General features: G+C 36.6%; 1 protein-coding gene across 1 annotated transcript in view; it reads left to right on the forward strand.

Annotated features, from left to right (window-relative positions):
• The window catches only part of TTN (titin), a 286,949-nt gene that overhangs the window by 186,362 nt on the left and 84,127 nt on the right, over nt 1-16,460 (forward strand). The window contains exons 213-242 of the mRNA XM_083155111.1: nt 1,804-1,927; nt 2,006-2,272; nt 2,538-2,635; nt 2,781-2,949; nt 3,203-3,469; nt 3,733-4,002; nt 5,153-5,431; nt 5,518-5,926; nt 6,033-6,157; nt 6,252-6,518; nt 6,857-7,126; nt 7,215-7,517; nt 7,616-7,918; nt 8,008-8,195; nt 8,993-9,107; nt 9,201-9,485; nt 9,575-9,726; nt 11,097-11,244; nt 11,440-11,617; nt 11,707-11,828; nt 11,929-12,216; nt 13,247-13,543; nt 13,635-13,821; nt 14,013-14,128; nt 14,238-14,537; nt 14,833-15,132; nt 15,237-15,342; nt 15,446-15,642; nt 15,727-16,032; nt 16,136-16,414. Coding sequence (XP_083011237.1) covers nt 1,804-1,927; nt 2,006-2,272; nt 2,538-2,635; nt 2,781-2,949; nt 3,203-3,469; nt 3,733-4,002; nt 5,153-5,431; nt 5,518-5,926; nt 6,033-6,157; nt 6,252-6,518; nt 6,857-7,126; nt 7,215-7,517; nt 7,616-7,918; nt 8,008-8,195; nt 8,993-9,107; nt 9,201-9,485; nt 9,575-9,726; nt 11,097-11,244; nt 11,440-11,617; nt 11,707-11,828; nt 11,929-12,216; nt 13,247-13,543; nt 13,635-13,821; nt 14,013-14,128; nt 14,238-14,537; nt 14,833-15,132; nt 15,237-15,342; nt 15,446-15,642; nt 15,727-16,032; nt 16,136-16,414 — 6,715 coding nt within the window. The remainder of the gene's footprint in view (nt 1-1,803; nt 1,928-2,005; nt 2,273-2,537; nt 2,636-2,780; nt 2,950-3,202; nt 3,470-3,732; nt 4,003-5,152; nt 5,432-5,517; nt 5,927-6,032; nt 6,158-6,251; nt 6,519-6,856; nt 7,127-7,214; nt 7,518-7,615; nt 7,919-8,007; nt 8,196-8,992; nt 9,108-9,200; nt 9,486-9,574; nt 9,727-11,096; nt 11,245-11,439; nt 11,618-11,706; nt 11,829-11,928; nt 12,217-13,246; nt 13,544-13,634; nt 13,822-14,012; nt 14,129-14,237; nt 14,538-14,832; nt 15,133-15,236; nt 15,343-15,445; nt 15,643-15,726; nt 16,033-16,135; nt 16,415-16,460) is intronic.

Here is a 16,460-nt window from a genome sequence, read left to right on the forward strand (position 1 = left end):
ATATTTGTTATGTTGAGATGTGCTAAATAAAATAAATTCTTTAATTAATTTTTCAATCACTTGATAGCTCCAGTAAAGTATTGTGCATATATGGGGATTTGCAGGCTTAAAATTCCATTTCAGGCAATTGACAGCATAACTTTGTGGACAGATTTGCACTCCAGGTCCTCTAGTCTGCTATTTATAACCTAACTTCAAGTGCTCCTTTTACATTTCAAGATACCAGAGATCTATGTCCTTTAAAAATATCATCCCTGCTAGACTATACTGCTGTACTTCATTAACAACCGCTTTTAATAACATTTCTTTATTATGCAACAATATTGTACACTGATATTTTTCTAAAAGTTTCATTTTAAAGAAATGTTATCTGTGTGGTGACAGAACACTGGACAATATAATAACTCTTTATTGTTAGTGTTAGTTGTTGCAGAATTATTTTTATATATAAAAATTTAGTTAATATAAATCTGTTTTACTGTACTGTATTTTAGCATTTTTTATTTAATGCACAATTTTTTTTTTAATTGTAGGACATGTCATCAATTCATTATTTAACTGTTGTGTAAAAATTATTTATTATACAGGTTGAGTATCCGGTATCCAAAATGCTCGGGACCAGGAGAATTTTGGATAACGGATTATTCCGTATTTCGGAATATTTTAATATTTCAATGATGTATTTTGAAGTATCTTGCATTTATGCTGTATAAACACATAATATACACACAAATACATTTTATTACCACATAAAATACACACAAACATATTTTAATTGTTCAAAAAACAAGGTTTCAAAACGTGAAACAAAATGTGTGTACTATCTCAGCACTGAATTTGAATGCCAAGCAATCATTGTCTTGCACATATATAGTGCCAGTTACATATCATGTCCCCAGTGATGCTGTTACAAATGTCCCCAGTGAGTTTTTAGCAAAAAAAAATTTTTTTTTCACTTTCTGGAATGTCCGTATTTCGGAATAATTCGGATATCGGATATTCGGATACGGGATACTCGACCTGTACTACAAACTATGGCATAGTCATTATAGATGAAAATTATAAGCCAAAGAATCTTGCTATAAACACATGGACAGTATAATTTATCTAGAATGTTAGTGTTGGTTATTAGAAATGATCCCAAATTATTATTATTATTATTATTATTATACTGTACACAAACATTTAGTTAATATAAATGTGATTTTTACTGTACTGTATTTTAGCCACTTTTATAAATTGAATGGACATTTTTTTTTAAATTGTAGTGCATGTCAGCAAATCAGTACTATATTAAATTTTTGTGTAAGAAAAGTTGTTATACTGTACTACAAACTATGACATAGTCATTAGTGTTAAAAATGATAAGCCAAAGTATCTTGCTATAAACACACAGACAGTGATATTAATCTGTAATGTTAGTGTTGGTTATCAGAAAATTTTCAGAATTCAGAATATTTTTTATACATAGAAATGTAGTTAATATACATGTGTTTTACTGTACTGTATTTTAGTGTTTTAAAAAATTGAATTAAATAAGTTTTTTATTGTAGTGCGCATGTCAGCAAATCAGTATTTAACTGTTGTGTAAAAAAAACAGTTGATATACTACAAACTATGGCACAGTCTTTAGTGTTGAAAATTATGAGCCAAAGTATCTTGCTAAAAAGCATGAATTGTATCTGTGTGCTTAAATTTGTGTATGCAAAAGATCAAATCACCAATGCCACACAATTCACACTGAAAACAAATGATACTACAATGGAAATTTTGGACCAATGTACAAATTAATTTCATTGTTAGATTGTCACACGTGCTGAAGGAAGAATTCACTCAATCACACTGAGGGACTTGCAGATACCAGATGCCGGAGAAGTAAAACTCACTGCAAAGGACTTTAAGACCCAGGCCAACTTGTTTGTAAAAGGTAAAGTGGTCATTTCAAATCTTTCTATTTTAGCATATGAAATGGAAACACTTTATAACAACATATTTCATCTTGTAGAACCTCCAGTTGAATTTACCAAGCCTCTTGAGGACCAAACAGTAGAAGAGGAAGCTACTGCAGTACTTGAGTGTGAGGTGTCTAGAGAAAATGCTGAGGTTAAATGGTTTAAGAATGGACAGGAAATCCACAAGACCAAGAAATATGACATTGTCGCTGAAGGAAGAGTCAGAAAACTTATCATTCATGGCTGCACACCAGATGACATACGAACTTATACATGTGATGCCAAGGATTTCAAGACATCTGCATTCTTGAACGTAGAACGTAAGTTGTTTACTTTTGCGGTAGGGCAGGATAGGTTAAGTTTATGGTATGATAGCTACATACAAACAGTTCATCATTCATTATCCAAATTCAGTACTCATGTAAGGAGCATATAGTATATTATTATTATTATTTCAATCTAGTACTTTTTAATAGAGGTTCAAATATCATTGGTTAACCAGTTACAAAATACCTTTTTGCTTCACAAATATTGATTTGATATTGAGTTGAACTAAAAACAAAAAATATTTTCTTTCTTATGCAGCTCCATTTGTGGAATTCAGCAAACCTCTCACTGACCTTGAAGTTAAAGAGAAGGAAACTGCGCGTTTTGAGTGTGAAATCTCCCGTGAAAGTGCCAAGGCATGTTTCCTTACACTGTCCTGTAGATATTTCATCTTTAAAACTTGTTTTACTATTAACTATTTCAGGCCTTTATATTATTTACCAAATTTATTGCCTTTTGTTTTCGTGGCCCAATTTGATCACTTTTTATTTCAAAATCCAGGTCCGCTGGTTCAAAGATGGAATTGAAATTCGCAAGGGCAAAAAATATGATATAGTTTCTAAAGGAGTCACACGAGCCTTAATAGTGAACAAATGTGTATTTGATGACGAAGCAGAGTATGTATGCGAGTCAAAAATGGCTAGAACTTCTGGACTGCTTACAGTCATTGGTAAGGCAATAAAAAACTAATTTTTTAACCTTAGTCATTCCTAAATACATTAAAGTACTACTCTAGCACATCATATGATTTTCATTTACCGTATCTGGTTCTCCATGCATGAAGATAGTATTGACTATAAAGATGTAATCATTAAATTGAATTATATTCAAATGTAATATATTTACAACTAATATGAATATTTACATATTAATGATTTTGAAATTAAATCTAACAACATTAATTATATTTTATTGAATTGCAGAAGAAGAAGCTATTTTCACCAAAAATCTCCCGAATATTGAGGCATCTGAATCAGATTCTGTGAAACTAGTCTGTGAGGTCTCAAAGGCCAGTGCTGATGTTGCTTGGTTTAAAGGAGAGGATGAGCTGCCTGATGGTGGAAGATATGAACATATTGCCGAAGGTAGAAAGAGGATTTTGATAATCCATAACATCCACTTGGATGATGCTGGAGAATACAACTGCAGACTGCCAACTTCAAGGACAACAGGCAAACTTACTATAAAAGGTAAACGACCAATTTGCAATGCAAGTTTCATGAGAAAGGGGAGATGGGAGTTCTATTTCACATGGGATTTTGCTATAGGCAACCAATCAGAATCTACTTCTTATTTATTTAGAACCTCATAGAAGATAATAGATAGTATCTGATTGGTTGCCTATAGCAACATCCCATCTGAAATAGAACTCCCATCTTAGTAAATTTCCCTCTTTGTGTTAAAGTTTGTCATATTGTGTGGTTATCTAATGAGATATTGTTTCATCTTTTAGAACTTGCTGCAGAATTCATTTCTAGACCACAGAATCTTGAAGTACTGGAAGGGGAAAGAGCCGAATTCATTTGCTCTGTTTCAAAAGAAGCCTTTGAAGTCCAGTGGGTGAAGAGTGACACAGTTCTTGAGATGGGCGATAAGTATGACATAATTTCTGATGGCAAGAAAAGAATTCTTGTTGTTAAGGATTCAGTACCTAAGGAAGATGATGGAGCCTATGCTGTCATGATTGGGCAATCCAGAGCACAAGCAGAACTAACAGTAATTGGTACGTTGTTACAAAATAGGCATGACAAAATCACATGTATTCTAAAGTTGTTTGATATTGTCTCCAATTCTGAATAATTGTTTATGCATTTGCAATAATTGTAGAAACATTTATGCATTAGGGAACTGTAAACCATTGTTGTATACTAGCCCTCAAGTTTGCTGTCTTGGAGTTATCCTTGCTTTCTCCATCTCCTTTATATCACACATTCAGCACTTCTTGCAGTCATTCTGTTTCCATCTCAAAAGTATTTCCAGGATCAGACTCTTTCTCACCCAACATGCTAATAAGACTCTCATCCACTACTTGGACATACTGTAATCTACTTCTATCTGGCCTCCCTGAATCCAGTCTATCCTGAATTTAAGCTTATCACAATCACTTTCAAAGCCCTCACTCATTCCTATGCCATGTATAAAGTATATCTGATGTTTACACTTCCACATGCCCATTAAGCTCCACAAATACATGCTGCCTCTCCTGTCAACTTACTTCCTCCCATTTCTGTCTCAAATATTTTTGCCATGCTGGTCCTTATCTCTGGAATTCTATTCCTCTCTCTATCAGACTCTCTAACTCTTTACAAATCTTTAAATGGGCTCTCAAGACCCACTTCTTTATCCAATTGAAACATCTCTCATCCTTCACTTCTAGCTCTTATGTATCATTCCAGTCTGTCTGTCCCTTCCCTTTAGAATGTAAGCATTCATAAGTAGGCCCCAACTCCCCTTATGTGCTCTACCATCTCTTAGACTATTTTCTATTCCAAACTCTCTTCAGCAGCACCTAAGCCTCTGTTTCTGCCACCATAATGATCTTTTCAATATCCTGTTCTCAGACAACAATGTTTCTAAACTATGCACATGTCCTACATTAACTTGTACTGTAAGCCATTGTTTTCCCATTTTGCTCATTTGTTTATGTACTCTGTTACACTACATAACCCACATAAATAAATGATAAAAAATAACATTGATTATACACCTGTTGCTATATCCATATAAATTACATTTGCATAGTTTTATTATTGTAGTCCAGTATAGCTCCGGTACAGCGTTGCTAATGATTACCAAAATGTACCCTAATTAATAAAACATATGCATATGTATCAAGTGAATGTTAACTGATAATGACAAATGTTGATTTACAGAGAAACTAAGGATCATAACGCCTGTTAAGGACCAAACCGTTAAAGAAGGCCAAGAACTTGTCTTTAACTGTGAAGTAAACACAGAAGGAGCCAAAGCCAAGTGGTTCAAGAATGATGAAGCAATATTTGATAGTCCAAAATATGTGATGGTGCACAAAGACTTGGTCTACACTCTTAGAATCAGAGAAGCTCAACTGGATGATCAAGCCACCTACACTGTATCACTGGCAAACTTCAGAGGTGAATCTGCCAAGTCTTCTGCCTCTTTAACAGTACAAGGTAAGTAGATGAGATGCATAATTAACTTCAGTTTACAACTCATCATAAGGCAAAAATGTTTTAATAATTTTCTATTATTACCACAGAGGAAGACTTGAGGATTGTTGAGCCTATTGAAGATATTGAGACAATGGAGAAGAAGTCAGTCACTTTCTGCTGCAAAGTCAATCGTCCAAATGCTACAGTCATGTGGATGAAGAATGGCCAAGAGGTTGTTCTAGACAAAAGAGTCCTGTATAAGGTCGACAAATTCAAGCATTCTCTAATTATCAAGGACTGTGGATTTGTTGATGAAGGGGAATACACTGTCATTGCTGGACAAGACAGAGCTGTAGCAGAGCTATTGATCACAGAAGCTCCAGCAGATTTTGTTCAGCATCTCCAAGACCAAACTGTCATTGAATTTGAGGATGCTATTTTTACTTGTCAGATCTCCAAAGAGAAAGCCTCAGTAAAATGGTACAGAAATGGCCGTGAACTTAGGGAGAACAAAAAGTAAGAAACTTATATTAATATTATTATCGTTGCAGTATAACATATTTTCAGCACCTTAGTTGTGAGACCTTTTTTATTAAAATATTTAATTTTTAATTTTTTAAAGATACCAATTTGAGAAAGATGGAAGCCTCCACAGACTTATTATTAAAGACTGCAGACCAGAAGATGAATGTGAATATTCTTGCGGTATAGATGAGAGAAAATCTAGGGCAAGACTTTTTGTTGAAGGTAAAGAAAAAAATCTCTATATTCTTGACAATTTTGTTTAATTGAACTCATTATGAATGGCTTACTGTAAATAACTACTTCATTTCCACTTTAGAAATTCCTATTGAAATTATTAGACCACCACTTGATGCCTATGAAGCTCCCGGTTCAGACGTCATCTTTGAGGCTGAGTTGAATAAGGATAGAGTGGAAGTCAAGTGGTTGAGAAACAACATGATTATTGTCCAAGGAGACAAACATCAAATGATGAGTGAAGGCAAAGTCCACAGACTTCAAGTGTGTGAAATCAGACCCCGTGATCAAGGGGAATACAGATTTATCGCCAAGGATAAAGAAGCTAGAGCAAAACTTGAATTAGCAGGTATATTATATTTGTTTTTTATACAGATGCATGTCACACACTACACTGTGCTTTTTATCATGTTTATAATACCCTTTCTCCTGAAAGACAAAAATATAGCAGCATCACAAGTATTAACTAATTGGAAAGTTGAATTTAAATCAAACATCATTACATTCTTTATTATTATGTTTATGGAATTGTATTTATTTATTTCAGCATTTGAGTACATTTTGTTCTAATTCATAATACACATAAATGAACGCATGTTCATTCTTGGAATGTAATCAAAATATTCGTTTCTGAATGAAGTATTATTAACAGTAATTTTAATGTGTTTGGCAACTTGTTTTTGATAGCTGTACCAAAGATCAAGACTGCAGACCAGAACATTGTAATCGATGCTGGAAAACCACTTACAATGTCTGTGCCATACGATGCTTATCCAAAAGCTGAAGCTGAATGGCGCAGGGATGATGAAACTTTACCTGACATGCACGTTGATACCATAGCAACTGCAACAAGCTTCAGAATTCCTGAAACAAAGAAAACTGACAGAGGGCGCTACACAATTATTCTGCAAAACAAACATGGCAAGGCAGAGGCACATATCAACTTAGATGTTATTGGTAAGTTAAACATTTTAGTGCAACCAGTAATAATACAAATTGCTTTAATCTAGTTGTCCATAACTAACCATTCTTTCAATTATTTTAGATGTCCCTGGACCGGTCAGAAACCTAGAGGTTATTGATACATATGATGGTGAAGTCAGTCTGGCTTGGGAAGAACCAGAGACTGATGGTGGTAGTAAAATTACTGGCTACATCATAGAAAGGAGAGATATTAAGCGTAAGACTTGGGTCTTGGTCACTGACCATGCGGATAGCTGTGAATATACCGTCACTGGACTCCAGAAGGGAGGTGTGGAATACCTCTTCCGTGTAAGCGCAAAGAACAGAGTAGGTGCTGGTGAACCAGTTGAAACAGACAAACCTGTTGAAGCAAAGAACAAGTTTGGTGAGTATTACATAAAAGATGCAACATTCATTATATATACTATCTTTTAGTTTATATTGTACAAAATTATTTACTATAAACCAATATCTTTTATACAGATGTTCCAGGACCTCCTTTGAATGTAGATGTTTGTAATGTCAATCGCTTTGGTGCATCCTTGACCTGGGAAACACCAGAGTATGATGGTGGATCTGAAATAACTGCATACATAGTAGAGCTGCGTGACAGAGCTTCCATCAAATGGGACACAGCTATGATCACCAAACCAGATGAGCTTGGGACCACCCTCAATGATGTTGTGGAGAACAAGGAATACATTTTCAGGGTCAGAGCTGAAAACCAAGCTGGAGTTGGCAAGCCAAGTGCTGCTACACGCTCTGTAATGATCAGAGATCCAATTGGTAGGCAGATGTTCCTGGGTGTTGTGTTCTTAACAAATGGAAATATTAATATTGATGATAACTAACAATATTTGCACTTTCCTTCTTAGAAAAACCAAGCCCCCCAATCAACCTTACTCATTCTCAACAAACCAAGTCATCTGTTCAGCTTACATGGGAACCTCCTCTTCAGGATGGAGGAAGCCCAGTATTAGGCTATATTATTGAAAGATGTGAAGAAGGTACAGACAAATGGATTCGTTGCAACATGAGACTCGCTCCTGATCTTACATATAAGGTAAATTCAGAATCAGTTTCTGTAGAAAATATCTCTAGTAATTGCTAAAAAAAAGCCCAAAACAAAGTATATTTCTAGGTCAGTAGGTCTGTAAAGCTTTTTTTGTTGAACCATAGTTTGTATTTACTAAAGAATTTAAATATTTGTATATACTTTGTATTTTTTTCATTTACTAAAGCTTCTAAAAGTTGGAAATGGAGTTGTTGCCCATACCATCAACCAATTACATTATCCCTATCATTTCCTAGAATGTCTTAGATGATACCACAAATCTGATTGATTGCTAGCACCTTCACTTCTTCTGTTCAGGAGCTTTTTTTAAAAACATAATAAACATTATGCATTATAAATAAAACAAGAAAAAAACCAAAGCTCAATCATATTATTAAGAATATATTGTCTTAAATCCACCACTATATGCCTGTCAACACCGATGGGTGTTTTACCAAATATAAGTGGCATTATGCAAAAAAAAAGGAAACTCAATTCTGTCTAATGCAGTAGTATTTCTCAGGTTGTAATATGCACACTTGGGGGAAAATGTAATATTGTGAGAGAATCAGAAAGTGAGAGATTTGGTATGAAAGCTCCAGTTTTTTTTAAAGCGGCAATCATTTACAATGCAAAATCAAACTGGTTTTGCAGTGTAAATGATTGCCGCTTTAAAAAAATATGGAGGATTCTTACCAAATCTCTCACTTTCTGATTCTTTCACCCTACTACATATACCCCTTGATTATTATATTTTTTTATAATACTAACTACTATTTATTCACCTTCTTCATTGATTACATCAGGTGACTGGTTTGAAGGCTGGCGCAAATTATTATTATAGAGTATCTGCAGAAAATGCAGCTGGCATTTCAGATCCAACAGAAAGCCTTGGACCTCTTACAGCTGATGACCCTCACAGTGAGTATTTACCTAATGTTCCAGTAATTATTTTTGATGCTTGCATATACTGACAAACAGTGCAAAATGCTTTCATTTGTTTCCTCCCTACAGGCCCACCCTCCATGGACTTACGGGCTTTCAAAGATGGGCTTGAAGTTATTGTTCCTGAACCACTTAAAATACATGTGCCTATTAGTGGCTACCCAACTCCAACTGCAGTATGGTCTGTGAATGATACAGTCTTGGAAAGCAATGACCGTGTTAAAATAGACACCACTGCAACTTTTACAGAGCTTGTTATTTCTCCAAGTGAACGTCCTGATAAAGGAATTTACACATTAGAGCTTAAAAATACTGTGGTATCAGTGTCTGGAGAAATTGACGTCAATGTTATTGGTAAGTGCAAATAAATGTAACTAAAGTAGTATTGACAGACATACTGTATGTTTTATTCTTACAAATTTATTTATCTGAACGTTTCTTAGCTCGCCCAAGTGCTCCAAGAGAGCTGAAAATTGGGGACCTCACAAGAAGCACTGTTAACGTGTCATGGGAAGCACCTGAGAATGATGGTGGCAGCCCACTCACAGGATATCTTATTGAGAAACGAGAGGTCAACCGCAAGACCTGGGCAAGGGTGTGTAATATTTTGAATGCATTTTACAGTTGTGTTTATAGCGATAGCTTAGTTTGCACCTAAATTGTATGTAAGTACAATCACAGCTGCAAATGTGTACACAACTGCTGTGCGAAAATATGCAAATGTTGCACCCAACTGGATTTATATTAAGATGCCCACTGGCGACTCTGCCAAACCCAGCAGCTGCATGCAAAGATGCAGCATTAGTTAAAGATCAGTCGATTATCAAAATTCTGAGTAGCCCCATGGTTGTGCATCCCCATGGTGCATGGTTGTGTGATTGAAACATTCCCAAAATGGTTCCTGAAAGTCTCTTTGCAAATAAACCCTCGCAAAACCATCAAGGCACATGTGCAGGGGATTTAAGGTGCATGCACACTATAAGATTTGCTCCCTGAGTGATATCATTAATGATATTTGCGGAGCTCCCCGGCAAACAATATAGTGCATACACACTGAATGATATTGCTAACACTATCATTCAGTGACGCAGAGTATGGAGTCTTTGTCAATATAGTCGAAACTTGACTGCATGTTCAGACGATGAATGCGGTTGCGCTCATGGTTAAAGATATAGGGCCTAATTCTGGTTGGCTTGCAAAGCAGCATTAGTTCACTGCTTTGCGAGATATGTCACTCTGGCCCATGCCCGTATGAACGCCCGCCCCCCGCTAGTCTCCAAATTTCCCCGCAGCTTTGATAATTGATGTTTTTCATAAAGACTGCGTGAGGAGCCAAAATCATTCAATGGTCACTCTCTGGTGATGTCAGCCGCCAGCCCCCAGCAGGCAGATGGCCACCCCCCATTCGCAAGTGGACACCCAGCGTTTTTTTCAAATGCAATCGCTACCCTGGCTTCCTCCTGTATGCTCCCCTGGCTGCATGCGCCTCGGAGACTATGCAAGTCTCCGAGGATGCCTGCAGTGAAGACCTGCACATGCGCATAAGTGAGTATGCTCATGTGAAGGCCGTAAACATCGTCCCTTGTTGAAAATTCACAAAGGGGCGTATGAACCAGAATCACACCCATAGTGTGTACAGTACACACTAGACGATATGCACGATATATCATTAACAATATCGTTATTGTTCATATTGTTAGCAATGTATTGTCTAATATGTATGCACCTTTAGAAACAATATTATCCACTGCATATTGAATCATCATTGCCTACATCCCTGTATCCCTAAATAGGTACTCGTGGAAAATGAGTCACAATTGCCACGATTAGACTGTAGGACCAGCAAGAACAGTACATTTTAACCATAAAAGATAGCCAACATGGAGATTTTTCAATGTATTATACTGTAGAACAGATGTTGGATTTGAAATACAGTTAGATTTACTAAAGTTTATTTCATTACAGGTTCAAGAAAATGTCATAGACCAAGAGTTCACAGTATCAGACCTGATCCAAGGTAAAGAATATCTCTTCAGGGTTTCAGCTTGCAACAAGTGTGGACCAGGAGAACCTGCATACATTGATGAGCCAGTGAACATGTCTGCACCAGCAAGTAGGTCACAGTTAATTTTATCATCTGAAAATATATCAAACCCATATTGGTTTTGCAAAGTTTAATATAACATATTAAAAGCATATGTTCCTCCAGCCATGGAAATTTTCAGTAGAGAGAGAGCATAGTTCCTCTCACTTTTGGCACCATCTGTATTCTGCTGAACCATTGGCTGATTTTCTGCTCTTATTACAGCTGTTCCCGACCCACCTGAAAATGTTAAATGGAGAGATGCAACCTCCAAAGGAATCTTCCTGACATGGGAGCCACCTAAATATGATGGTGGTTCACGCATTAAGGGTTATCTTGTGGAGAAATGCCAGCGTGGTACAGACAAATGGGAAATTTGTGGTGATTCTGTTATCGAAACTAAGTAAGCAGGATTTATGGCTTATTTTTGTAACACTGACGGGAATCCAATTGACATGTTTTCTTCTAACATGGAAACAATCTTCTCTCTAGGCTGCAAGTGGAGAATCTCATTGAAGGGCAGTGGTATGCATACCGTGTAAAAGCACTCAATAGACTTGGTGCCAGCAAACCAAGCAAGCCGACAGATGATATCCTGGCTACAGATCCCAAAGGTACGTAGTATTCTAGTATTATATTGTTTCTGATGAAAATGTGAATGCCTGAGATGTTAATACCTTTGCAACAAAATTATGTTCAATTTGCTAATTACAGAGGCACCAGAAATTATCCTGGATGTGAAATTGATAGCTGGCATTACAGTGAAGGCTGGAACCAAAATTGAATTACCAGCTACCATTAATGGAAAACCAGAGCCTAAGGTTACATGGAACAAAGCAGACTCCCTTCTAAGAGTTGACAAGCGGATAACTATTGAGTCCAAACCTGGACATTCTACAGTCATAATTGCAGAAAGCACACGAAGCGACTCTGGAACTTACATTATTGAAGCTGTGAATACCTCTGGCCGGGCTACAGCAGTTGTTGAAGTTAATGTTTTAGGTACGACATTCTTTTATTGGAAAATAAACAAGCTAATTATGCACCAGTAAACTTTTCAATATTATTCAATAAATAAATATATATATATATATATATATATATACACACATACACAAAGCAGGTAGGTACCATCACACGAATGGATCCAAGCACGGCACTGGTGGGACTTTTTCAAATAAAGCTATTTTATTGTTCTCGAGAACAATAAAATAGCTTTATTTGAAAAAGTCCCACCAGTGCCGTACTTGGATCCATTCGTGTGATGGTACCTACCTGCTTTGTATGCTGATATCTGCAAAGGCACGAGGGCTGTTCATTTTGCTGGAGTGAGTGCCAATCCGTCAAATGTATATATATATATATATATATATATATATATATAAATATATATATATATGTAGAAAACCAAAGAATAGTGCCCTCTATATATATATGTTCACCAAATCAAAATAATAAATATTTATGGAATAATAAATAAAATGTAGACACCTAAAATAATAATTTATTCCATTTTTCAACAAGTTAAATATTATAAGATTTTCAGAGAATTTTGATCCAACACCCGAATGACTTCAGTTCATAAAAGAAACTCTTTTATTCAGATGGTGCGTGGCTCATCTAGCGGGGGTCTGGCGGTCGGATCGCCACCAGCCCCCGCACGAAACGCTAACGTGCTCCCTTCCAACAGAGCTACCCGCCGGTCCTCGCCGCATCCCGCACCCCCCCCAACCCTGCCCATCTACCTGAAACAGAGACGGGCAGGGTTCCCGTCCCCCACTGACGGAAAAATGTGACGCGAGTGCGTGTGAGACGCTTGCGCGTCCAAGTCAGATCGAGCGTCTCTCCACTGGCGATTGCAAGCGGGGACATTTTGGTGATCCCCGGCGCTGAATATATATATATATATATATATATATATTAATCATTAGTATTTCCTTTTAGCAATGCACCTACAATGGATATATATGTTTGTGGTTTACAGCACCCTTATAATGATTCACTTTAATATTATATCTGTTTATGTACACAGATAAACCTGGACCTCCAGCTGCATTTGACATTTCTGAGATTACCAATGAATCTTGTGTACTGACTTGGAATCCACCAAGGGATGATGGTGGTTCAAGGATTACCAACTATATTGTGGAACAGTCAGCTGGCGACAGTAAAATCTGGAACAAACTGTCATCAACAATCAAAGAAACACGATTCAAGGCTGCAAAACTAACTCCTCTTAAAGAATACACCTTCAGAGTTAGTGCTGAAAATATGTATGGCATCGGAGAACCAGTCCTGTCAACCTCAATGATTGCCAAGTATTCATTTGGTATGAGAGTACTGATATTGCGTTTTGTTATGTTTCAAATACAGCTTTCATCTGTCAGCTTACAGTACTTCTTGTTGATTCTGTTTTGCAGACCCACCAGGTCCACCAACTCGCCTTGAACCTTCTGACATAACTAAGGACTCAGTGAACTTGTCCTGGAATGAACCAGATGAAGATGGTGGAAGCCCAATTACTGGATACTGGATTGAAAGACTGGATCCTGAAACTGGAAAATGGATCAGATGCAACAAGACTCCTGTGAAAGATCCTACGTACAAGTAAGCACGTTTTGTGAGAAGGCATTCTAGTAACCTTTAGTGTACTTGGAATCCATATAAAGGGGGAAATTTAATAGGATTAGAGATTCAGAAAGTGAGAGATTTGGTAACAAATCTCTCATCCTATAAAATTTCACCCAAAATATGCACGGTAATACTTTCAAATAATTCCATGTTCTATTATATAACAGAGTCAAAGGACTAACCAACAAAAAGAAGTACCAGTTCCGTGTTTTGGCAGAAAATCTAGCTGGTCCTGGAAAGCCAAGTAGAGAGACTGAACCCATCTTAATAAAAGATCCAATTGGTATGTTTCATTTTATGTTATCAAATGACATTTTAGTCAAGTTGAGATCATATTTTGTACAGTCTAATATATTTTATACAATTTTTAATTGTTTATACTTGTATTCTAGATCCACCATGGGCTCCAGGCAAACCAACAGTTAAAGATGTTGCTAAGACATCTGCATTCCTCAACTGGTTGAAACCAGAGCATGACGGAGGTGCAAAGATTGAGTCCTATGTCATTGAGCTGTTGAAGACTGGAACTGATGATTGGGTTAGAGTTGCAGATGGAATTCCAACTACAGAACACTTCTTAAAGGGTCTGATGGAGAAGCAAGAATACTCATTTAGAGTTCGAGCAGTAAACAAGGCTGGAGAAAGTGAACCTAGTGAACCAAGTGACCCAGTGCTCTGCAAGGAGAGACTGAGTACGTTTTGCCTAGTTTTTGTTACCATTTATATATGACTAATCCAAAACAGAGACAGAGTAATTGCATTATAAGGATTATACTTTATATCTACACCAACGATATTAAGCTTAGCTTTATAAATTAACTCTGCAATGTAAACTAAGTCTCAGATTCAATTTACATTTTCCATCTCTCTGTAAGTTTCCTGATTTCCCAACCAGAGCTCTTAACCATGCATCCAAATATTTATGAAATGCATTTAATTTAAAATGAATGCCTACAACGCTAATGATGTGTGTGTTTTATATCTTAGATCCTCCTACTCCACCACGCTGGCTTGAGGTTATTAATATAACAAAAAATACAGCAGATCTTAAATGGACAGTCCCTGAAAGAGATGGAGGCTCTCCAATTACCAATTACATTGTTGAAAAAAGGGATGTAAGACGCAAAGGCTGGCAGGCAGTGGATACCACAGTAAAGGACATCAAATGCTCAGTAACACCACTCTCTGAAGGTTCATTATACGTGTTCCGTGTTGCTGCTGAGAATGCAGTGGGACAAAGTGACTATTGTGAGCTGGAAGATTCAGTGTTGGCAAAGGATACTTTCAGTAAGTTCTATTACATTTTGATAACTTTGAATTGTATTGAGTTTGCAAACCTTAACATACAGTTTCCCAGTACATAGTATCTTAACATTTCAATTTAATTTTAGCTACCCCTGGACCACCATATGCCCTTACAGTGGTTGATGTAACAAAGAGACATGTAGAATTGAAATGGGAAGCACCGAAGAATGATGGTGGAAGGCCCATTCAAAGGTTAGTGATGAAAATGCGCAGGTTCATATCTTGTTCCACAAATTTATTAATCTACATTGTAAGTACAAGTAATGCTTACTTTTCCACATTATTAAACCAACAGATATGTTATTGAAAAGAAAGAAAAAATGGCCACACGTTGGGTAAAGGCTGGAAGGACAGCTGGACCAGATTGTCAATACAGAATAACAGATGTTATTGAAGGCACAGAGGTTCAATTCCAGGTTCGTGCAGAAAACGAAGCTGGTGTTGGTCATCCAAGTGAACCTACAGATCTGTTGGCCATTGAAGACCCTACAAGTAAGTACAACCTCAGGTGATGACATTAAATGCTTTGCAGAAGAATTTTAAAATAATTTCTAAACTGTCTTTGTTAATTTGAAGGTCCCCCTTCACCTCCACTTGAGTTACATGTTACTGATGCCAGCAGAAACCATATCTCTATTGCTTGGAAGGCTCCAGAGAGGAATGGTGGTAGTCCTATTATTGGATATCATGTTGAAGCATGTCAACCAGGCACTGAGAAGTGGATGAGAATTAATTCTAGACCAATTAAAGACCTGAAGTACAAAGCTGAAGAAGGCATTATTCCTGATAAAGAGTATGTTCTCCGTGTTAGAGCTGTCAATGCTATTGGCACTAGTGATCCATCTGAAATTTCAGAGAATGTGTTTGCTAAGGATCCTGACAGTGAGTATATTATTCACATTACATAAAAACAAAATGTATTTTAAAGCTACTGTTAAATTATATCTATAATGTTTTTCTTTTTCATTTTTATTTTTCCCTACAGGTAGCCCAACAATTGATCTGAAAACTCAGGACATTGTTGTTGTAGAAGGAGAAAAACTTACTATTCCTGTGCCATTCAGAGCTGTTCCAACACCAACCATTAGCTGGCACAAGGACGGAAGGGAAATGAAAATTGCTGATAGAGTAGCATCCAAGAGTGACTACACATCTGCCACTCTAGATGTTTCTAATGTTGTACATGCAGATGCTGGAGTCTATACTATTACATTGGAAAACAAAAATGGATCAACTACAGGCTCAATTAATGTTAAAGTCATAGGTAACTACTTTCAACTTATATATAGTGTTTTGTGTCACTGATAGAA

Source organism: Crinia signifera, chromosome 7 (assembly GCF_055691185.1).
Source record: "Crinia signifera chromosome 7, ASM5569118v1, whole genome shotgun sequence".
Lineage (NCBI taxonomy): Eukaryota > Metazoa > Chordata > Amphibia > Anura > Myobatrachidae > Crinia > Crinia signifera.